This window comes from Phyllobates terribilis, unplaced genomic scaffold (assembly GCF_046119375.1).
Source record: "Phyllobates terribilis strain yellow unplaced genomic scaffold, ASM4611937v1 Scaffold_11__3_contigs__length_659146591, whole genome shotgun sequence".
Taxonomy (NCBI): Eukaryota; Metazoa; Chordata; class Amphibia; order Anura; family Dendrobatidae; genus Phyllobates; species Phyllobates terribilis.
In genome coordinates, this window is record NW_027362771.1 from 564065062 (window position 1) to 564090648 (window position 25587).

Consider the following 25587-nt stretch of genomic DNA (forward strand, 5'->3'; position numbering starts at 1 on the left):
GTCCGCTGCTCTTCCAAGGCGGGAAATCTGCGGTTTTGGCGGGAAGCGTCGCCCAGTGGCGGGAAACTCTGCAGATGGCGGGAACAAGCTGGAAATGGCGGACAATCGGCGGGAAACGACTGGTGATGGAGTCCAATGGCGTGGACCCTCCGGAACCGGCGGGAGACTTCTTTCTGAGGTAAACTTGCACTTTTCTTCAGGCACGCAGTACCCGGGTGTTGCGGGCACGTAATCCTGCCGACTACGCCAAAGTTGACGCGCCCCCTGGGACATATTCCTTTCTGAGGGGAATACCCGGCACCGGATCAGATGGGGGGTTGTAGTCTCCGAGCGGCTGTGACCCGGTCCCGTGCCCAGGGCGTCAAGCTCAGTGTTATGTGGCAGTCTTTACTGATGTTGTTAAAGTTCGTTGTGTCGACTACGCCACCCGTTGTGATGCGGTCACTGTGACCGCCGCTGCGGCAGGGTCCGCTGAGGCTGATGGTGGACGCGCAGCTTGGTGGGATAACCCCCAACGGGAGGGGTATAGCCTCAGAGGGGACAGGCGCAGAGGATGGGGGTTGTGGTGGTGCGGTGCAGCCGGTAATGATCACAGACTCGGGTTGTGCAGTTAAGGGTCTTTACTTACTGCAGATGTTCCTGGTCACTCTAGCTCCAAGTGACCTCCCGAGCCGTGCTGCGTCCACCAGGTCCTGGATCCGGCCAACCCCCAAACAAGTCCGGAGCGTGGCCCTGAGCTCTCCCTCTGTCCTTTCTTCTGCCTTCCCCACCAGTGATCCGCCTAGGTCCAGCTCCCTCGGGCCTTCTGTGGGGCAACCTTTGGCCTCAGGTTCCCTGACCCTTCATGTGGTAAGCCTTCAGGGTGGATGTAGTGGGTGGCCGTGGCAGATGCTGCCCACAGCCTCCGGTCTCTGGCTAGGGATGTGTTTTCTGCCCCCACCAGTTTGGGTTCCGGTACCCTTGTGCTGACTCCTCACCCGGTGATCTGATTTGGGTTCTTGGGTCCCTTCTTTGTCTTCCCCCTCTGGGTCCTTCTCACTGCTCCTCTCTCTCTCCAGGGCTGTTGTTTCTTTCTCTCAGCTGCTCCTCTGCCAGCTTCCTCTCTGCGTCTGACTTGTCCTCTGCGTCTCACCCTGATCTTTGATGGTGCCCACCTTATATACACCCTCTATGTGTGAGCTCAGGTGACCAGCACCCAATGAGCTCCTAACACTACCCAGACTGCTCCCCCTATCTGCCCCTACACTACATGGGATGTTCCTCCCCCCTCCCACTCCAGCCAGGAACAGGCTCGGTCGCACCTGCACATTTCCAAGTGGGAGTGCCGTCGGCCTGCTCCTCTGGAATGGGATGTATGTAGTGCATGCAGTCTATCTGAGCTCAGTTCCACACTCCTTCCTTACCCGGGAGTGGAATATCACACCTCTGGGTTGAGGTGCAATACTCCTGTAGCAGCCGAATCCTCAGGGTGCTACATAACCACTCTGTAGTGGGCAGAACAGACTTTTTGTCAATGGCATAATAGGGGAGCAGTATAATTTTTTTTTTTTAACCAATTTTGTTACTGCCTGCTTATGATTGGTCAGTGTCAGAAAGAGGAAGAAGTACAAGCCCCCAGTGAAATCTCTCTGGTAACACCCATGTGGATGTAAAAAAAAATTAACTGTTTGAGTGCAAAATACTTTGATTGATAATATCTCCACAACAGAGAGGTGAAATGAAGAAAAAAAAAAAGTTTTATTCTGCTCTGCAGCCACTATTACATTGCAAGTCTAGTTCAACATGAAAATATTGGTGAAAAGTCCAAGAGGCACGGTGTGCATAATTGTAATCCTATTTTCCATCTTATTGATTTTAAAAGGGTTTGAATTACCAATGTTGAACGCACAAAGGAAAGTCTTCCACTATTAGCTAGAGAAGAGTGCAGATACAAAAAACATTTTTCACTTTGGAGGACTCAGCGTATCAATGCTTTATTTCCCCTGTGGTGGCGCTGTAGTGTAATTAAACACTTGTTCTCAGGTTCCCCCTCTAATTGATTGATTGATAGAGGTCACAGTAGCAAAAAAGTGTTGTCCAAAGTGACCCCTCTAGGCATTGAGCACTGTTGCACCTTCTCAGTAGTTTTCTATATACCCCGCTACAATTCACTTTTTCCCCAAAAACATTTTTTCTCTTTCCGTTTTAGGAAGACGAAGGCTCCCGTGAATTTTTGAGGCATAATTTGTGTTCTCTTGCTGCTGTTTTACATAAGTTTACAAAAAAAAAGAAGAAAGAACAATAATATGAAACCGAAAAAGCAAATAAAATGTTTAATATCTGTTAATTCTACCAATAAAGTTAATTTATATTGTTATAAATCTCTTCTTCTATACTGACACAAAACTGGAAATATCACCTCTCTTAAGTCACGGGTTGTGTTTCCTTGAGCTGCAATACCAGACAAAGCCTATAGACCTGTGTGGCGCTGTTTCATAAAAACAAAAATAATCCCTTTTTTTTTTTTTTGTAACCTCCTGCAACCCTCTTTATATTCCCAGTGTAACCTTAATTAATGTTACCGTGTACAAATCTCAGGCGTGATCCATGGCACTCTATCAATATTATTCCGTACGCTAAAGAAAAAACGTTGCAAAATATTTTAAGGGAATGTTTAATTCCATTTTGTAGAAATGTAATAGTGCACATCGCTCTGTATGTCAACCAATAACACAAAGGATTAAAGCAAATAATAGACACTTGCACATGTCAGCACCGCTGAGATTCCAAAGTACGCCGCTCTCGTCCTCTCTGCGCCGTTTCCTTTGGTTAATTTGCCGAGATCAGTTTCTGGAACTGAAATAACGAGGACAACTTTAGAGTTTGCACCTCAGAAATACATAATATAGATGCTGCCACTACTTGCTCCCCGCAGGTCCCCCTTTTCAGTACACAGATGGCATAAAATCCCCACTCCCCACTTTTTCCTGCATATTTAATATCCTGCAGCTGCATCATTTCTTGTGCGCTCTCCGCATCTTTCATAGTATTATAGTTATCATAGTACTTGAAACCTGAAACAAGTCTGTGTAGCATGAGGGGGCAGTCAATTGCACAGCAAATAGGTCTTCTTGTGACCACTTCAGTAAACAATGCTAATTGCATGAGACTAATCGCCCCAAAAAATCAGCTGATTTGCGCCCCAATAATTAGAGGGGTTGTCCGGTCTTCTGATAGTCACCTTATGTGACTGCAGACTTCTGAGTCATGACAGCATGAGGATTCACTGATATTGCGAGCAAGAGCAGGCAGTCATTGGACCGCAAGTTTGCGATTTGAATACATGCAGTCACATGCTGACTAGACGTGCTTAGCTTCTCTCAATCCACTTGTATTGAGAGGCTGAGTACATCTAGTTGGAATGTGGCTGGAAATATGTTAATCGCATACTTGCAGTCTCCTGACCACCCACTGTCGCCAGCAATACTGGGAAGTCCTGACAGTGTGTGCGCCGCATGCTGTCATGACTCAGAAGTGTGCAGTCACATAGGGCGACTACAGACTTTTGTGTCAAGGCTGGACAACCCCTTTAAGGGGGTCAATTTCCACTTAGACATAAGATGCAGTCCTTAATGACTTTTTACAATTTCTTTGGTCTGTGGCATCATTGTATGTTTCTTTTTTCTGTACTGTGATGTCACAGCAGACACGGTGACCTTTCTTATATTATAACTGTGCTATGAAGTCATGTCATACATTATACCTGTGACATCACTGTGTGTATTATCCCTGTACTGTGACATCACTGTGTGTATTATCCCTGTACTGTGACATCACTGTGTGTATTATCCCTGTACTGTGACTTGACTGTGTTTATTATCCCTGTACTGTGACATCACTGTGTTTATTATCCCAGTACTGTGACATCACGGTGTATATTATCTCTGTACTGTGACATCACTGTGTGGATTATCTCTGTACTGTGACATCACTGTGTGGATTATCCCTGTACTGTGACATCACTGTGTGGATTACCCCTGTACTGTGACGTCACTGTGTGGATTATCCCTGTACTGTGACGTCACTGTATTTATTATCCCTGTACTGTGACGTCACTGTGTGGATTACCCCTGTACTGTGACGTCACTGTATTTATTATCCCTGTACTGTGACGTCACTGTGTGGATTATCTCTGTGCTGTGACATCACTGTGTGGATTATCTCTGTGCTGTGACATCACTGTGTGGATTATCTCTGTGCTGTGACGTCACTGTGTGTATTATCCCTGTACTGTGACGTCACTGTGTGTATTATCCTTGTACTGTGACATCACTGTGTGTATTATCCCTGTACTGTGACATCACTGTGTATATTATTTCTGTACTGTGACATTACTGTGTGTATTATCCCTGTACTGTGACATCACTGTGTATATTATTTCTGTACTGTGACATTACTGTGTGTATTATCCCTGTACTGTGACATCACTGTGTGTATTATCCCTGTACTGTGACGTCACTGTGTGTATTATCCTTGTACTGTAACTGTTAGGACATATTTGATTGACGTTTCTAAACACTTACCGATCTCCAGTTCATTTACAGTGATTTTCTGTTTTAGCATCTGGATCCCGTGTTTGTTCTGTGCAATGCAGACATAAAATCCATCGTGTTCACTCTTCACATCCTTAATCTGTATGGTCCTGTTGTCCTGATCATAAAGGAGCTTGGCGGCGGGGGTGTGCCAGCTGTAGGATGGAGGGGGCACAGCATCCGCTTCACAAATCAGAGTCAAATTTCCCCCTTCGTCTACCGAGGCCGATGGCTGAACTACGATCAGCGATATTCTGGGCTCATCTGTGTGTAGGAAATATATAAGACACTTATAACTGAGGCTAAGGAAGGGCCCAGCCCCCTTTATAGACTGCTCAGACTTTGTAGATATACTATAGGGTAATGTGATTTGTCAGAACAGACCATAGTGGCCATAAGAAGAAACAAAATGCAAATGTTTTGCTGGGCTTTGAAGTCCCATTAAAAGGCCTGTAATTATCTTTAACTCCTTTTTATAGGCTCTCTAAATATTCATAAACTGCCTCGGTCGCGAAAAATGTCCTCTAATGTAAAATAGTAAATAGGACACACAGAAGAGGGGAGGAGGGAGATGGAGATGCAGCTGCTGATTCTCACTCAGTGTTACAATGAAGCAGTATGAGGAGGAGGCGGTCTGGAAGAAGACAAACCATAAGAATAAGCTGTGCTGCCAGTGTTCAGGAGAATTAAGAACTCTATTTTTGGTTATGTGACTTGTATCCTACATTTTTCACCGGTTTTCCGCTCTGCAGGTGGAGACTAGTTGCTATGATGTCTCCCATGCACAGCACACCCAGACGACAGCGATTCCTACTCTTCGGTCTCTTTTTTTTTAGCACACAATCAGAAGCCTGGAGGACATTATACAGGATTTAGCTGTGAATAAAGTACTAAAGTGAGATGAAACACTTACTAGAAAGAACCAGCATAGGTCTATGTGTGTGTGTCTGCGCTTTTCACTCTGCCCTCTCCCCCCCCCCCCACTCTCCATTGACTTCAATAAGCAGCTGTAACCTGATCTCTCAGTCTCTCTTGTTTTGAGTAAAATTTATTCTAGCTGTTTTTTTGGGAATTTATAATGAGTTTAGGAGGCGGGAAAAAGAAGTAGAAATGGCTTATAAGTGGAGATAGAAGCTGATTTCACTGATAATTTACAAAATGTCTTCTATTCGCCTTTTCTATTGCGTTACGCAGAAGACCGTGACAATTGCGATGTACCATGTAGCCACCATGTTTTTTCTTACTACTATACAGCATATCTGCAAGTAACCAATAAGGCTGGCACCTGTGTGCCTACGTCTAGGTCTTACCTACGTCGTCCTAGGAATCATACCAGGATAGGGTTTTGGAATTGGAGTGATAGGAAATGATGTCCATACTGATCTAGATGCTGGTGCGGTGACTGATCTAGATGCCACCTTCAGCCATAACCCATCTCCGTCATGCAGACACTTACATTGCACAGACACCATTACTTTCTTGGACACGACATCAAAGTTTGCGGCTCTGCAGTAGAAGTCGCCGGACATATTTCTCAATGTGGTGAACGTCTCCCCTTCCATGTACACCATGTTGTCCTTCATGCAGGTCACGGTGGGAGGTGGGTGTCCCGTGGCCTTACAGTGGAAGCTGTTTTCCTCCCCTTCTATCCAAAGCAGCTTGTCGGGACAGTCTGTAAACTCCGGTTCAGCTGGAAAAAAAGAGAATAATAGTGTGATTAGATCGTGTATGGAATTTTTGGTATTTGAGGCTGGCTATAGGTCTCGTAGAGGTCCCCCCGGCCACATCCCAACCAGTCAGATAAGATGGGTCAATACACTTTCTTCATGTACCTGCGCATCCTCAGTGACATCATTGACCCCATCCTCGTCAATATTCACATCCTAGAGGGCTATGAATAGTACGGTGTGTGTATAATGTGTACGTGGACTCTGATGGTAATCCACACATACTCCCCATGACTATATTGAACTGCCTGGGTACAGGCAGGAAGTGTTGTCATGGGGGCTTTAGAGCAGAAGAGCGTTGGTCCTTGTGCTGTTTGTATGCTACCCATTTTGTGTACGGACTGCATTCAGACTCATTATAGCTTTGCTCGTCTGAACAATCCCTAAGAAGTAAAGCAAAGTAGGTTCCAGAGCCCATTGTGCTGGTAGAATGCTGATGAAGAGGAACTGCTCAATCAAAGTGGAAGGCAAGTTACAGAGCTGTAGAATCAGGGCTGTTCCTGGGAATACATTCCTTGTATAATCCATAGGCTTTTCTACTTTGGGGACCCAATGAGGAAACCTGGCAGCAGGTGTTAAATTTCCCTGCAGCGCCACCACAGGGGACATAAAGTAGTGCACAGTTCCTATCGGTATGAATGGCCTCTCTCTTTGGAGCTACTTTCTTTGGGTCCTGATCGCTTTGGTAACTCAGATTTCCCTAACAGGACATTTTTATTTTTTATTAGTTTATTTTATTTTTTTATTAGTTTTATTTTTATTTTATTTACTTTTAGTATTTTTTAATTTCTGTATTTTCTGTTTTTTTTTTTAATTTATTTTTATTGTGGTCCTGTCCCTTAAAGGGACTTTCAGGGTGTAGTTTCATTCCTCATCCGGCACACTTAGATGTTGTTCAAGGGTTTAGTGATATAGGATGAAGAAGTCACAACCGGGTCCTGGTGCCCAGAGGGGCCCCAAAGAGCAGAGCAGTATTATAATTGATGGGTGGCTCAGGATTAATGTCTGGGTCTGGCACTGATAATACAGCATGGTGCACCCCCCCCCCCCTCCCGGTGTCAGTGACGTCGTCTGGCCTTAATCCAACCACTTCATCAAAACCTTTACAAGGAAAGCCGCATCCACAGTGAGTCTTGGCCTTTTTCGGATACGAGCTTTCTCCAAACTAAAGAAATCCTAAAATAACAAAAAAGACTGAGAAAAAAAAAATCTGCAACAGATGAGAAACTGGTCTGCAAACAAGTTGTGCGTGAGTCATGTCCTCTGCTCCGTGCCAAGATTCCCCCACACTGGGGCCGGTGCCCGGCATTGTATGGCACCCTGAGCACTGTAGAGAATAGCAGCGTTGTGCCACCGTGGAGAGAGAGCGACCTAGGGAGGGGGATTCAGGGATATAGCTAAAGGGGGTGCAGAAGTTGCTGTCACACCCTTGTCTCATGTCTTAGGGACCCCAGTGACCCCTCTGCCACAAAACTAGGAATCTATATTATAAAAGGCATAGAAACAGTTAGAGGACCTATTAAAGGCATGAGAAATCCGCAAGCCCATTGATTTGAGTTGGAGCAATGCAGTACTTCTTTTCTCCTGTGGTGGCGCTGCAGGGGAATCAATCACTTGTTAATCAACCTGGACAACAGATTATATCTGATCACTGTGGTTCCCAGCAGTACTGGATAACATAAGTGCACCGGGGGTCTCCAAAGCAGAGAACTCATTTAATTTCTTAAGGAACGGACACATTTTCGTTTTTCTCTCCCCTTTTTTACTCTTCCATCTACATAGCCATGTAAGGGCTTGTTTTTTGAAGAAAAAGTTCTAGTAATATACAGTGGCTTAAAAAAGTATTCACCCCCTTGGCTTTTTACTTATTTTGTTACATTACAACCTGGGTGTAAACATTTTTTGTAATCTGATTTGTGTGTGATGCATCAGCGCTAAATAGTCTAAGGTGGTGAAGTGAGAAAAACATAGGCAGAAATTACATTTATGGGATCAAATAACTAAAAATTGACATGTGCATATGTATTCACCCCTTGTTATTAAGCCCCTAATAATTTCTGGTGCACCTGTGTGCAATATAAGTGTCACATGTCTGTCAGTATATATGTGGCACCCCAGGAGTCCAGTTGCCACAGTGGCATTGCCTCCCTCACAAGAGGTAATGCCATGCCTGGAAGCAAGCAGGGGTCCCCTAGTCAGGTTTTACTAAGCATGCAACACTTTTTTGGCTCCAGACCAGCAAGGGGAGCTCCTCCCCTTAGCAACGGGGATCTGGGGGCGGGGTTAGTTAGTGTGAGGAGAGCAGAGAGGAGTTGAAGTCAGGACATTGATCAGGAAGGACCTAGGGAGTGGAGCTGCACGGCAGTCCACCCCTGAGGATAGGAGCACAGAAGAACCGGACACAGGAGTCCGAGGTTGTGGGGCACCGAAGGCCCAGCAGTAGAAACCAGAGGGCAGGAGACTGCAGGTCTCCTGGTCCCACCAGACGCCCGGAGGCTCAGCAGCACCGCAGGGTCCAGCACCGCCACGTGAGAGCGACGCATCAGCAAGGCCCGAGCTGCCTGCGATACGGGTGAGCACAAGGACGTTGTACTCAGGGACGAGGGCCACAGCACAGCTACAAGCAGCAGGGCCAGAGAGATTAGTGCAAAGGGAAGGCCTCCAACTCCACCTGGTGAGGTGGATTCCTTACTTGCTTCCAGGCTGCCCGGACTTCCACTTCTAGCAGCACCCATGTCCCGGTCTGCCTAATCACCACAAGTAAACATAGGAGGAAACCGCCATTGAGTTGTGGACTGATTATTAACTGCGCCATCACCCCTGCACTACACCGTCCAGCATCATCTACTTCACTACAACATCCACACTGCCCTGGAGCTAAGCTCTACCTGTGGAGAGCCAAACCAACTCTGCTGCATTAAACACCAGCTTCAGAGCACCTGCTCCGCAGCGGCGGCTACCTATAGCCGCATACCACAGGTGGCGTCACGAATTGCATACATAAAAACTATAAAATCCCCCTTTTTACTGACCGCCCTGGGTCACGGACCGGGTCACCGCCACTGTGACATCTCCCCTAGCAACGACCGGCCCGGCACCGAGTACCTCATGGCCCAGGGGGCGCGTCAACTTGGCGTCACAAACAGGATTCATGAAGCCCGGTATAACCGGGTCCTGTGTGCCATAGACTTTACTAAACGGTGTTATCACGTGGTTTGCCGCTCGTCGAGGGGAAGCAAGAAGCCCCGATCCGGAACCGCCGGGTAAGAGATCCTTCCGCCTGCAGGGCAGAATACTGGTACGTCAACAGATGCCCAGGCCCTGGCTGAGGTTCACTAGGGGGGAGGAAGATGCCCAGCATGGGAGAGGATTCAGCCACGGGCGCGGCCACTGCAATGCCATTATCAATGCCATATATACCGGGGGCGGCGTGGTTGCCCCAGTACTCAGGGGAGTCGCACACCCTGACCGACTTTGAGGAGAGACTGCGCAGTTTGTTTAAAGTGTGCCCCCTGTCTGAGGAGCAGAAAGTTTGCATCCTCATAGGCCAGCTAATCGGTGCAGCCCAGAGAGAGGTGAAGTCCTGGCCGGGCAGAGACAAAGGCACTGTAAAAGAAATACTGGCCCGGTTGAAGGATACCTTTGACACCCGCACCGCAGCAGAAATTAAAATGAAGTTCTACGGGTGCAAACAAAGGGTGCAGGACAGTTTACGGGACTATGCTCTAAACCTGCAGGAGGTGCTGCGGGCTATCAAACAGGTAGACCCCGACAGTGTGTGAGATGAGGACAGATTGCTGACTGAGCAGGTTATTGAGGGGCTCCTGTCTAACGCTCACCGGACACAGCTGCGCATTATGGCTCCGCAAAACCCTGATCTGGACTTTGCACAAGTTAAAGACCGAGCCCTTCCGGGTGCTGCGAGAATCAATCCCAAGTGGCACTGCATCCCTCCGGCGTCCAGCTATCACATACCATCAGGAAGTGGCGCCCTTTCCCCCAGCACCTGTGGAGGCTGACGCACAGACCCTAGATAATGATCCGTCTGCGGACCTACGCCTTCAGGTCCAGGGGCTGACCAAAAGTGTGGCTGCGTTAACCAAAACCGTGCAGGCCATGCAAGTGACTCCAAAGGAAAAGATCCAGCTGGTTTCCAGTCCAGATGACGTCCCGTGGCGGCGACAGAGAAGAATTCCACCGACCAGGGGTAGGAACAGCGATCGCTACGACCAGGACGGACAACCCATCTGCCGCCGCTGTCAAAAGGCCGGGGCACTACGCAAGATTCTGTAATTTAAACGAGCAACCCCTAGGGCAGAGGGCCAACCCCCAGGAGTAAGGCGACCAGGCCCTCAAAGCTGGCGAGACAAGTACGTGGGAGGACGACCGGTCTTACCTGTTGTGCTTGATGGCATCCCGATGAACGCACTGTTGGACACTGGCTCCCAGGTGACAAAGATGCCATATATCCTTTATAAACAATACTGGACTGATTCAGACATTATCCGCCGTCCAGATGAACATCTTAGTATCTATGCCAGCTATGGTCAGCCCTTGCCTCAGGTGGGGTATAAAGAGGTGACTATAAAAGTTGACAAAGTAGAAAAGCCATCACAAGGAATGATTATTGTTGATATTGATCGCCGAGAAAGTCACCCTATGATAACCTTAGGCACCAATGTGATAGAAAATTGTCTTGGAGAAATTATTGTTTTGTTACAACAGGTCGCAGAGACTGCCAGTTCCAGTCAGCAGCGAGTTCTGCAGAAGAAGAACAGAGCCCTGATGAAAAGACATCAGGTAGAGCTGTCTGGAGGGGAAGTCGGCAGTGTCAGGATGAGTGATCCGTTCCCCATTGCAATGCCCCCTAGGAGTGAAATGTTGATATGGTGTCGGGCAGCAATAGGTCTCAGGGGTCAAGATTATCAGGCCCTGGTAGAATCCGTGTACTCTGACAGTAGGCCCACCACCTTGACAGCCAGGGGGGTAGTCGATGTCCGCAAGGGGAGAGTATCGATACGCATCCTGAATTGTGGGGAGAAAGAGGTCCATTTACCCCGGTATGCTACCCTTGCTAAGCTGTTCACTGTCTGTAACAACGCAATAAAGGCAGTGGAACCCTTGCCTCCGTCCAAACCGGCGGAGGATAATGGCTCCAAGGGGCAGATGGAGGATTGGTGTCAGAAGCTACAAGTGGGCACTGACTCCACCCCTTTGCACCAAAAGCATGGTGTATACCGGGTGGTTCAAGAATATGAGCGAGTCTTCAGCAAACACCCACTAGACTTTGGGCAGGTAAAAGGGATCCAACATCATATCCCCACGGGAGAACATCCGCCCATTAAAGAGAGGTACCGGCCTGTACCCCCAGCTCACTATCAATGAGCCAAAGAAATGTTACAGCAGATGAAGGAGGCTGGGGTGATCAGAGATAGTTGTAGCCCCTGGGCAGCTCCATTAGTTCTCGTCAGAAAGAAAGATGGTACAATGAGGATGTGTGTTGATTACAGGCAGATTAACCGCATTATACATAAGGACGCCTACCCATTACTCAGAATTGAGGAATCATTAGCTGCACTAAGATCTGCTAATTATTTCTCCACTTTGGATCTCACCAGTGGGTACTGGCAGGTTCCAGTGGCAGAGGCGGACAGAGAAAAGACCACGTTTACAACACCAATGTGGGCCTCAGCGAGTTCAACTGCATGCAATTCGGGCTCTGCAACACCCCAGGAACCTTCCAGCGGTTAATGGAGTGTTGCCTAGGACACAAAAACTTCGAAACTGTCCTGCTGTACCTAGATGATGTAATTGTCTACTCAAAGACATAGGAAGACCACCTGGAGCACCTGACCGAGGTGTTCGAAGCCCTATCTGGTTATGGCCTGAAAGTAAAGCCGTCCAAGTGCCACCTGTTGAAGCCCAAGGTGCAGTACCTAGGTCATGTGGTAAGCGCCGAAGGTGTAGCACCAGACCCTGAAAAAGTCACCGTGATCAAGGACTGGCCAAGACCCTCCACTATCAAGGAAGTGCGGCAGTTCCTCGGGCTGGTAGGCTACTACAGGAGATTCATCAAGGGTTTCACCAAGATAGCGGCACCCATGCAGGACCTCTTAGTGGGCCAGTCCAAGAAGGCCAAGAAACCTCTGTTCAGATGAGGTAAACCAGAAGACGAATCTTTCACTCGACTGAAAATGGCTCTTACTGGAGACGAAGTCCTGGCCTACCCAGACTATGGCCAACCCTTTATACTTCATACTGATGCCAGCAACATGGGATTGGGAGCGGTGCTGTCCCAGGTACAGCAAGGCAGAGAGAGAGTGATTGCCTGCGCAAGCAGGAAGCTCCGGCCCACGGAAAGGAACCCCGACAACTATAGTTCCTTCAAGTTGGAGTTTTTAGCCATAGTCTGGGCTGTAACAAAGCGCTTTAAACATTACCTCGCCTCCACCAGATTTACAGTCTTCACCGATAACAACCTGCTGACGCACCTGGAGACTGCGAAGCTTGGTGACCCCAGAGCAACGATGGATGGCCCGACTGTCTAACTACAAGTTTACCATCAAGTATTGGGCGGGGCATAAAAACACTAATGCTGATGCGCTGTCCAGGATGCCCAACTTGCCAGATGGGGGAGAAGACCCGGAAGATCTGGAGGAGATAGAGCTACCCGCTTTCCATCGTCACGAGGTGACCCAGTGCTCCCACTGTGTGAGGGACAAGCGCTCCGCCAGCAGAGAGGCCACGTTCAACGCATTGCCCCATCATGGATGGGCAGAGACGCAGGATAGCGACCCAGCTTTCCGCCTGGTAAAGGAGTTGCTGACACAAGCTGACTCGCACCCTGATCCAGATGCTCCACAGGAGACCCAACAGTTGTGGAAGGAGAAGGGCAAACATCTACGAGGGAAAGCTGTGTCAAAGAAGTATCAACTCCTGGACACACGAACTGGTCTGGCAGGTGGTAGTCCCGAGGCGGGATGCGCCAATGGTCTTAGAAGCGTACCACGATGGAGCTGGACACTTCGGGTGGAAGAAGTTGGAAGTCCTGCTACGTGAGCGATTCTACTGGGTTGGCATGAGGAAAGCAATCGAGAGATGGTGTCGAGAATGTGGTCCATGCAACCTGAGACTGAAAGACCGTGATAGCCAGAGGGCTCCCCTGCAGCCCATAATCACCAAACAACCACTTGAACTGGTAGCCTTGGACCACGTGAAGCTAGCCCCAAGCCAGTCAGGCTATGTCTATGCTCTCACTATAGTAGACCACTACTCCCGGTTCTTGGTAGTAGTGCCAGTGAAAGACCAGACAGCTCAGACGGCAGCCAAAGCATTCCAACAGCACTTTTGTCGCCCGCACGGTTACCCTGAACGGGTGCTTACCGACCAAGGTCCAGCGTTTGAAGCAGAGGTGTTCCAGGAATTCTGTAACTTGTACGGCTGCAAGAAAATCAGGACGATGCCGTATCATCCCCAGACCAACGGGTTGTGTGAGAAGATGAACCAGGTGGTAATAGACCTGTTGAAGACGTTGCCCCTTGAAGAACGTAGCCTGTGGCCAGAGAAGTTAGCAGATTTGGTGGACCTATATAACCACATCCCGGTGAACTCCACCAACTGTACACCCGCGTACCTGATGAGAGCAAGACCTGGTAAGCTACCCATCGACTTAGACATGGGAGTCTTAACACCAGGGACGACATCACCAGATGCAGATTGGGATACAGAGTGGCAGCAACAATACCGTAAGGTGCAAGAATGTGGGGAGAGAAGTTTGTCCCAGGCGAGACAGAAGCAGGAGAAAACTTACAATCAGCACGCACCTGCCGTTCCCTTATCACCTGGAGAACAAGTACTCAAGAGGAAGAGACGAGGCCATAAATTAGATGACCAGTGGGAGGTTGAGCCATACACCGTCCTACCTTCGAATTACGATAACCACAAAGTGTGCCTCATCAGTAAGGATGGAGGAGTAACTTCAGCGGCAGTCTCAAGAGATCACTTGAAGATATGTCCTGAACAGTTGAAACACACAGAAGAAGATCAAGGCAGCCCTCGGCCCACAGAAAAAGTGGAAGAAACGGTCCAGACAGTCCTCGGAGAATTTTCCCGGTCTTGGACGCAGGTGAACAAAGCAATTGTGGTACCTGTCCTAACCTTTCTCCAAGCGGCCTCACCGGAAACTGCAGAGGCTTCAGAACATCTGGAAGACCAGTTGGCCCCAGAGACAGATGCTTCATCAGCAGCAGATCAGGAGAATCTACCCTCTGCTAGCAGTGAACCTGTCATACCCATGGTGAGTCAAAGAATTCGTAGGAGATTACCCAGCCTACCCGTGTTACCTCAGACTACCCGTAGTGTAGTTCACACTGAACCCACCACACCAGGGGTAGACACTAGGGACCAGCGTAGGTCAGTGACAATAAATGTACTACGTAGATCGACCCGGAGTACTAAAGGTCAGCTCCCTGCCCGCTGGAGGAACTAAAGTGTATGTTATAAATAGCTGTAATCGTTAAATGATGTTAGAAATATATATTTGTTAAATTTATGGACAATTGGACCACAGGACTAGGTGTGGTCAGGACAATATTGAAAATAGTTAATAAGTGGCCTTGAAAATAAACAACAGGCGTGGCCGAAGACCAGGCCCCACGACAGAGTGCCCTGAAGCCACGCCCAGGGACGATACACAAAGTGGGTTGATGCGGTTCCCACCAGCCAAATTTCGGTTACCCGGGTTGTGGTGTAAAGATTAAGCGCCGCAAAGACTGTTTTCAATTCTAGTTTGGTTTTTGTAATTTTTGACTTGTTACACTTTTTGTAATGTGAATTATTGACTGTTAATTTTAAAAGGTATCCTCAGTCAGGGAGTACTGAAGTTAACTAGGGGGGAATGTGGCACCCCAGGAGTCCGGTTGCCTCCCTCACAAGAGGTAATGCCATGCCTGGAAGCAAGCAGGGGTCCCCTAGTCAGGTATACTAACATGCAACATGTTCCTGGCTCCAGACCAGCAAGGGGAGCTCCTCCCCTTAGCAACTGGGATCTGGAGGCGGGGTTAGTTAGTCTGAGGAGAGCAGACAGGAGTTGAAGTCAGGACGTTGAAGAGGAAAGGCCTAGGGAGTGGAGCTGCACAGCAGTTCACCCCTGAGGATAGGAGCACGGAAGAACCGGAGTCCGAGGTTGTGGGGCACTGAAGGCCCAGCAGCAGAAACCGGAAGGCAGGGGACTGCAGGTCTCCTGGTCCCATCAGACGCCCGGAGGCTCAGAAGCACCGCAGGGCCCAGCACCACCACGTGGGAGCGACCCATCAGCAAGGCCCGAGCTGCCTGCCATATGGGTGAGCACAAGGAGGTTGTACTCAGGGACGAGGGCCACAGCACAGCTACAAGCAGCAGGGCCAGAGAGATTAGTGCAAAAGAGAAGGCCTACAACTCCACCGGGCGAGGTGGATTCCTTACTTGCTTCTAGGCTGCCCGGACTTCCACTTCTAGCCAGCACCCGTGTCCCGGTCTGCCTAATCACCACAAGTAAACATAAGAGGAAACCGCCATTGAGTTGTGGACTGATTATTAACTGCGCCATCACCCCTGCACTACACCGCCCAGCATCATCTACTTCACTACAACATCTACACTGCCCTGGCACTAAGCTCTACCTGTGGAGAGCCAAACCAACTCTGCTGCATTAAACACCAGCTTCAGAGGACCTGCGCTGCAGCGGCGGCTACTTATAGCCGCATACCACAGGTGGCGTCAAGAATTGCATACATAAAAACTATAAAATCCCCCTTTTTACTGACCGCCCTGGGTCACGGACCGGGTCACCGCCACTGTGACATCTCCCCTAGCAACGACCGACCCGGCACCGAGTGCCCCACGGCCCAGGGGGCGCGTCATATACACTTTACCTTTTCTGAAAGGCCACATAGGCTGCAACGCCATTAACAAGAGGCACCACTAACCAAACACCATGAAGACCAAGAAGATCTCCGAATAACACCATGAAAACCAAGGAGATCTCCAAACGACACCATGAAGACCAATGAGATTTCCAAACGACACCATGAAGACCAATGAGATCTCCAAACGACACCATGAAGACCAAGGAGATCTCCAAACGACACCGTGAAGACCAAGGAGATCTCCAAACGACACCATGAAGGCCAAGGAGATCTACAAACAACACCATGAAAACCAAGGAGATCTACAAACAACACCATGAAGACCAAGGAGATCTCCAAACAAGTCAGGGACAAAGTTGTTGAGAAGTACAAGTCAGGGTTGGGTTATAAAAAAATATCCCAATTTGATGACCCCCCTGAGCACCATCAAACCCATTATAATCAAATGGAAAGAACATGGTATTGCAACAAAACTGCCAAGAGAGGGCGCCCACCAAAACTCTCAGCCCAGAGAGGTGAGTATTGTATTTTTTTAAATCAGTGAGCATATGGTTGGCATAATACTTTATATTCTATGGGGGCTGCATTTTACTATATGGGGGCTGCATTATACTCTATGGGCGCTGTATTATACTCTATCAAGGACTATGGGGTGTGCATTATACTATATGTACTATATGGGGGCTGCATTATGCTCTATGGTTGAATATGAGGAGCGCATTATACTATATGGAAGACTATGGAGATTGCATTATACTGTATGGAGGACTAAGCGTGTGCATTATACTATATGGAGTACTATGGGGAATGCATTATACTATATGGAGGACTATGGGGAGTGCATTATACTATATGGAGGACTATGGGGAGTGCATTATACTGTATGGAGAACTATGGACTGTGCATTATACTATATGGAGGACAATGGGGAGTGTATTATACTATATGGAGGACTATGGGGAGTGCATTATACTAAATGGAGGACTAAGCGCGTGCATTATACTATACGGAGGACTATGGGGAGTGCATTATTCTGTATGGAGGACTATGGGGAGTGTATTAGTTATTGGATTGTTTATGCTGGAACAAAAATCATTGTTCTCAGCAGCACACCTCTGGGTGAAAACTGCAGATGTGCTGCTGATACCATGATACCGACCCAGCACCGAGTGCCCCACGGCCCAGGGGGCGCGTCATATACACTTTACCTTTTCTGAAAGGCCACATAGGCTGCAACGCCATTAACAAGAGGCACCACTAACCAAACACCATGAAGACCAAGAAGATCTCCAAATAACACCATGAAGACCATGGGGTGTGCATTATACTATATGTACTATATGGGGGCTGCATTATGCTCTATGGTTGAATATGAGGAATGCATTATACTATATGGAAGACTATGGGGGGTGCATTATACTATCTGGAGGACTATGGAGAGTGCATTATACTGTATAAAGGACTAAGCGTGTGCATTATACTATATGGAGGACTATGGGGAATGCATTATACTATATGGAGGACTTTGGGGAGTGCATTATACTATATGGAGGACTATGGGGAGTGCATTATACTGTATGGAGAACTATGGACTGTGCATTATACTATATGGAGGACAATGGGGAGTGTATTATACTATATGGAGGACTATGGGGAGTGCATTATACTAAATGGAGGACTAAGCGCGCGCATTATACTATACGGAGGACTATGGGGAGTGCATTATTCTGTATGGAGGACTATGGGGAGTGTATTATACTATATGGAGGACTATGGGGAGCGCATTATACTATATGGAGAACTATGGGGAGTGCATTATACTATATGGCGGACTATGGGGAGTACATTATACTATATGGAGGACTATGGGGAGTGCATTATACTATACGGAGGACTATGGGGAGTGTATTATATGGAGGACTATGGGGAGCATATTATACTGTATGGAGGACTATGGGGGTGCATTAACCTATATGGAGGACTATGGAGAGTGCATTATACTATATGTAGAACTATGGGGGGTGCATTATATTAAACGGAGGACTATGTTGAGTGCATTATACTATATGGAGGACTATGGGGAGTACATTATACTATACGGAGGACTATGGGGAGTGCATTATACTATATGGAGGACTGGGGATCATATTATACTGTATGGAGGACTATGGTGAGTGCATTATACTATATGGAGGTCTATGGGGAGTGTATTATACTATATGTAGAACTATGGGGAGTACATTATACTATATGGAGGACTATGGGGAGTGCATTATACTATATGGAGGACTGGGGATCATATTATACTGTATGGAGGACTATGGTGAGTGCATTATACTATATGGAGGACTATGGGGAGTGTATTATACTATATGTAGAACTATGGGGGGTGCATTATACTATATGGAGGACTATGGGGAGTGCATTATACTATATGGAGGACTATGGGGAGTGTATTATACTATATGTAGAACTATGGGGAGTACATTATACTATATGGAGGACTATGGGGAGTGCATTATACTATATGGAGGACTGGGGATCATATTATTCTGTATGGAGGACTATGGGGAGTGTATTATACTATATGTAGAACTATGGGGGGTGCATTATACTATATGGAGGACTATGGGGAGTGCATTATACTATATGGAGGACTATGGGGAGTGTATTATACTATATGTAGAACTATGGGGAGTGCAAAAAACTGTATGAAGAACTATTGGGCACATTATACTATGTGGAGGACTATGGGGCACATTATACTATATGGAGGACTATGGTATACATTATACTAAACAAGCAAAATGCTGCCTATTCATCGAGTTATTGGATTGTTTATGCTGGAACAAAAATCATTGTTCTCAGCAGCACACCTCTGGGTGAAAACTGCAGATGTGCTGCTGATACCATGATACCGACCCAGCACCGAGTGCCCCACGGCCCAGGGGGCGCGTCATATACACTTTACCTTTTCTGAAAGGCCACATAGGCTGCAACGCCATTAACAAGAGGCACCACTAACCAAACACCATGAAGACCAAGAAGATCTCCAAATAACACCATGAAGACCAAGGAGATCTCCAAACTACACCATGAAGACCAAGGAGATCTCCAAACAACCCCATAAAGACCAATGAGATCTCGAAACGACACCATGAAGACCAAGGAGATCTACAAACAACACCATGAAAACCAAGGAGATCTGCAAACAACACCATGAAGACCAAGGAGATCTCCAAACAAGTCAGGGACAAAGTTGTTGAGAAGTACAAGTCAGGGTTGGGCTATAAAAAAATATCCCAATCTGATGACCCCCCTGAGCACCATCAAACCCATTATAATAAAATGGAAAGAACATGGTATTGCAACAAAACTGCCAAGAGAGGGCGCCCACCAAAACTCTCAGCCCAGAGAGGTGAGTATTGTATTTTTTTTAAATCAGTGAGAATATGGTTGCCATAATACTTTATATTCTATGGGGGCTGAATTTTACTCTATGGGGGCGGCATTATACCCTATGGGCGCTGTATTATACTCTATCAAGGACTATGGGGTGTGCATTATACTATATGTACTATATGGGGGCTGCATTATGCTCTATGGTTGAATATGAGGAATGCATTATACTATATGGAAGACTATGGGGGGTGCATTATACTATCTGGAGGACTATGGAGAGTGCATTATACTGTATGAAGGACTAAGCGTGTGCATTATACTATATGGAGGACTATGGGGAATGCATTATACTATATGGAGGACTTTGGGGAGTGCATTATACTATATGGAGGACTATGGGGAGTGCATTATACTGTATGGAGAACTATGGACTGTGCATTATACTATATGTAGGACTATGGGGAGTGTATTATACTATAAGGAGGACTATGGGGAGCGCATTATATTATATGGAGGACTATGGGGAGTGCATTATACTAAATGGAGGACTAAGCGCGTGCATTATACTATACGGAGGACTATGGGGAGTGCATTATATTGTATGGAGGACTATGGAGAGTGCATTATACTATATGGAGGACTATGGGGAGCGCATTATACTATATGGAGAACTATGGGGAGTGCATTATACTATATGGAGGACTATGGGGAGTACATTATACTATATAGAGGACTATGGGGAGTGCATTATACTATACGGAGGACTATGGGGAGTGTATTATACTATATGGAGGACTATGGGGAGCATATTATACTGTATGGAGGACTATGGTGAGTGCATTATACTATATGGAGGACTATGGGATGCATTATACTATATGGAGAACTATGGAGGTGCATTATACTATATGAAGGACTATGGAGAGTGCATTATACTATATGTAGAACTATGGGGGGTGCATTATACTATACGGAGGACTATGGGGAGTGCATTATACTATATGGAGGACTATGGGGAGTGCATTATACTATACGGAGGACTATGGGGAGTGCATTATACTATATGGAGGACTGGGGATCATATTATACTGTATGGAGGCCTATGGTGAGTGCATTATACTATATGGAGGACTATGGGGAGTGTATTATACTATATGTAGAACTATGGGGGGTGCATTATACTATATGGAGGACTATGGGGTGTATTATACTGTATAGAGGACTATGGGGAGAGCAAAAAAACTGTATGAAGAACTATTGGGCACATTATACTACGTGGAGGACTATGGGGCACATTATACTATATGGAGGACTATGGTATACATTATACTAAACAAGCAAAATGCTGCCTATTCATCAAGTGATTGGATTGTTTATGCTGGAACAAAAATCATTGTTCTCAGCAGCACATCGCCAGGTGAAAACTGCAGATGTGCTGCTGATACCATGATACAGTATGGAGACAAACTGATCTACTAGTGATCGTCCTGTGACCATCATTCTTCCTCAGCCGGTGTAAAGAGGCCGGGAAACAAGCACCGAACGACTTCAATATTGTTGATCGCGCTTGTTTAACAGCCTGAACTCAGCCCATGTAAATACAACCAAAATGTATCTGTGATGATGCAATATGTGAGCGTTTGGGGCCCCACTATAAACTTTTGCCCATGGCCCCACTTTGTCTAAAACTGGCCCTGGCAGCAGGGACAGGGAAAATAGTCAGAGTTGAGGAGAAGATGGATGGTGTGAAATAAATGGATATTCTTGCGCAAAACCTGTTTCAATCTCTTGGAGATTTGAGCCTGGGACGGAGGTTCACCTTCCAACAAGACAATGACCCAAAGCATACTGCTAAAGCAACACTCCAGTGGTTTAAGGGGAAATATGTAAATCTGTTGGAGTTGCCTAGTCAAAGCCCAGAGCTTACTCCAATTGAGAATCTGTGGTCAGACTTGAAGATTGCTGTTCACCAGAGGAAACCATCTAACTTGAAGGAGCTGGAACAGTTTTTCCTTGAAGAATGGGCAGAAATCCTAGTGGTAAGATGTGGAAAGCTCATAGAGACTTATGCAAAGCGACTTGCAGCTGTATTTGCTGCAAAATGAGGCTCCACAAAGTACTGACTTTAAAGGGGGTGAATAGTTATCCACTCTGAAGTTTTCAGTTATTTTGTCCTATTTGTTGTTTGTTTCACAATAAAAAAAAAACAAATGTTCACAGTTGTAGGCATGTTCTTTACATGAACTGATGCAAACCCTAAAAAAAACAGTGAAATTCCAGGTTGTGAGGTAGAAAATCACGAAAAATCTCAAGGGGGTGAATTATTTCGCAAGCCACTATAGAAAAAAATACGATGTACTTCTATGAAGTTAAGCCTATGGTTGGGCTTCACAGGAGGTGTAAGATGGCAGTGACAGGGGCCTACAGGAGGCCTTTGACTGCCCTGACAACCTAATGATAACATTACAGGGTGCAAATGGAAGCAGGCACACCAGCAATTGTGTCATTTAAATGCAATTGTCAGTGATTGACAGTGGCATTTATATGGTTAAAGAGCAGTAGTCAGAGCTAGCTCCGGTCTCTGCTGTTACAGGCAGATGCTGGCAGTGTAATACTACCAGCATCTACCTGGTATAATGTGGCCTCTGCTCCTTAGTCCACTGTATACATGGGGACCCGATGTAGGACATTCAATGTATGACATACTATTACATTCTTTGTCAGGAAAGTGTCAAAGGCTGCTGTCACGCTTGTCAAAATTTCAGAGGAGTAACAGTTCTAATCGGAGCTAGCTCCAATCGTAGCAGTTTCTCTCAGGTGCCAGCTGTATAGCACAGCCTGCACCAACACTGTATGGAACAGGCTCAATAAGTGGCGTTACTAGAGTCCAATGGGTCCAGTACAAAATTTGGACCCTGGCTCCCACCTGCATATTAGTTAGATGTATGGGCCCTTGTTCCATTCTTGATACTATAGAGACATATGTGTTCACCCCCATATAATGATGTCCCCATATTGTCACCTTCCTGTAATAATTTCCCCCATCCTGGGCCGCTTCTTGGTATAATGTCTCCAATCTTAAGCCCGTTCCTGGTGTAATGTCCCCCATCCTGAGCCATTTCCAGTATTAATATTCCCCATACTCGGCCCCTTCTTGGCATAGTGTCCCCCATCCTGGATTTCTTATTGATATAATGTCCACCATCCTGGGATCCTTCATGGTATAATATCCTCCATCCTGTTCTCTTTCTTGGTATACTGTCTCTCATCCTGGTTACTTCCTATAATAATGTCCCCCATCCTGGTCCCTTTCCAGTAATAATGTCCCCCATCCTGAGCCCCTTTCTGGTATAATATCCTCCATCCTGGACTCTTTCTTGGTATACTGTCTCCCATCCTGGCCACTTCCTATAAAAATGTCCCCCATCCTGGGCCCCTTCCTGGTATAATATCCTCCATCCTGTTCTCTTTCTTGGTATACTGTCTCTCATCCTGGTTACTTCCTATAATAATGTCCCCCATCCTGGTCCCTTGCTATAATAATGTCCTCCATCCTGGGCCCCTTCCAGTAATAATGTCCCCCATCCTTGTCCCCTTCTTGGTGTAATATCCTCCATCTTGGGCTCTCTCTTGGTTAATGTCCCCCATCCTGGCCCCTTCCAGTAATAATGTTCCCTGCTGAATTAGGCACTGGCGTCGGCGGGCCCCCTGGGCTCAGCCTCTGAGCCTGCTTCATACAAGTAGTGCACACAGCAGCAGTGCATGTACATCACCAATGAGTTAATTACTACATAGAACGTAAGTGTATCCTTTTGTTACCACCATTGCTGTTGTGAAAGTTTCAGTTCTGGGAACATTAAGAGAACATTGAAGGAAAATCCTTTCCAGAGGATTGAGGTACTAGTTGGCATTTGGGCACTGATGTGATCATTTCTTCCATGAAAGGCAAAATGCACTATGGGACCTAGCAAAGGAAATTTTAGGGCTTCCATTTATTTCAATGGAAAATGTGTGATATTTTGGACACCTGAAACTCCCTTTACAAAATGCTTGCCCCTGGCAGTGGTATGGACTGCTATGGACCACCCTGCATCCTCCTCGGCTTGGGTTACTGTAATGTAAACATTAAAATGGATATTTTGAGTCCATACTGAAATATAGAGAATGCATTCAAACCAGCATTGGTCTGGATAGATATTCACAGATAGATAAGGCTCATTCTGTTTTAGCCTTACCTGATGTTTAGACACACATTGTCTGAAAGTTCAACTATCAAATAGTGCTGTTTATTGTTTGTTATTGTAAAACATGAAGATTTGTTTAACCTTTGTCTACAGTTTACTTAGGAGACTCCTGAGAGCTTTTGAATTGTGTAGGTTTATTGACCCCATTGTCTGATGATAGCCTGTATCTCTCATTCATCTTATGCCGAAGGCCGGCCACTGGAGGTTAAAGGTGAACTAGACTTACTAGTGTAGATTCACAATTTATGGGGCCGGAGAAATATTAATGAGACAGAAGCCTTGTTCCTGCACTGATGTGTAGTGTTGAATGTGATACCTGCCCATGCAGTGTTGGGATATTTCCAGGGGTTCTCTGTCTTGGTGGTTTCTTCTCTGATATTCCAGACAGATGATGTTTAAAAGCTCCTTGGTGATGACGTGAGTATAATATATATATATATGTACTTAACCTTTGTATGTTAACATATACAAAAGTGTACGCAATATCATAATATCATACTATTCCTTTAATTGTGTATTTTATCTTTTAAATCAACTATTATAAATAAAATGGCGTTATATTGCAAATGGTTGCCTTCTTTAAAACCGTATCCAAACCTTAGTGTTAAAAACTTGGCAAAACGGTTACATACATACTCTGAATGTTCAGCCTTTGAGGTTTGCTCTTGGTCCTGAACTGAGCCTCGCAGGATAACTCCACCTCGCGCATGTCTTTGGTGACTTCCAGTGTGCAGGTGACATTCGGTAAATTTCCCTTGTGAGAGACACAGTTTGTGAGATTTTCCTTGGTGATGATCTTTAATTCCACCTCCAGACATTGGCATTCGCTGGATGGCAGCATGCAGGTCACCTTCGTTTCATTATTCATTTTTGTCCTGTCTTCCAAGCTTACGATGGGAATTGGAAGTATAGCTGTCGGAACAAAATAAAATGGAAATAATAAAAGTATAAAGTAATAATACACATAACGTTTACAGTAAAAAACATCAAAAGTTATTTGGCAATTAAAGGGAATTTATCAGCAGGTTTTTGCTATGCAATCTCAGAGCACCATTTTGTAGGGGCAGAGACCCTGATTTCATCAATGAATCACTTACTGGTCTGCTTTCCGTTATTTTGATAAAATCACAGTTTTCTCTGCTGCAGATCCCGTAGAGCTCAGAATGCTGAGCCCTGTATAACTCCACCTCCACCACTGATTGGCTGCTTTCTATGTGACAATGGACAGAAAGCTGCCAATCAGTGGCGGAGGCGTGGTAGCTCTAGGAGGCACAAGACACTGAGTCCTGTAGTGATAATCTCCTGCTGAAAAAACACTGATTGTATTGAAACAGCAAAAACACAGCCTAGTAGGTGACACATCACTGGAATCAGCATTTCTGTCTTTACATTATGCTGCTCTCGGATTACATAGCAAAAACCTGCTGACATATTCCGGGCCATTTTTACCTCTTTCATTACCAGACATTTTATTTTTTATCATTCATGTAGGTTTTAAAGCTTTTAGTTTCAAATTTTTTCTTGTTCGGTAAGCCAAATAATTTTTGTGTCTTATTTAGTAAATAAAAAAGGAAATATATGCCTGTTTTTACATTTTTTTTATAGTACTAGGTGATACTATAATTATATTTTAGGGAACCTGTTAGCAGCAGCAGCAAAAAAAAAGATGTCCGTCACCTGCAGACTTGGAGGAAAACTGTAGGTAAATAGAATTTTAAACATGTGCAGCAGAAAGTGG

General features: G+C 46.1%; 1 protein-coding gene across 1 annotated transcript in view; it reads right to left on the reverse strand.

Moving 5' to 3' along the window:
- Window positions 1-2637: 2637 nt before the first annotated feature.
- LOC141166915 (neurotrimin-like) overlaps window positions 2638-25587 on the reverse strand; it is a 46042-nt gene continuing 23092 nt past the window's right edge. Inside the window, exons 2-5 of the mRNA XM_073654095.1 lie at window positions 24486-24761; window positions 6028-6261; window positions 4563-4835; window positions 2638-2835 (exon numbers count right to left, since the gene is read on the reverse strand). Of these exons, the coding sequence (XP_073510196.1) occupies window positions 2720-2835; window positions 4563-4835; window positions 6028-6261; window positions 24486-24761 (899 nt within the window). The 3' untranslated portion in view covers window positions 2638-2719. The remainder of the gene's footprint in view (window positions 2836-4562; window positions 4836-6027; window positions 6262-24485; window positions 24762-25587) is intronic.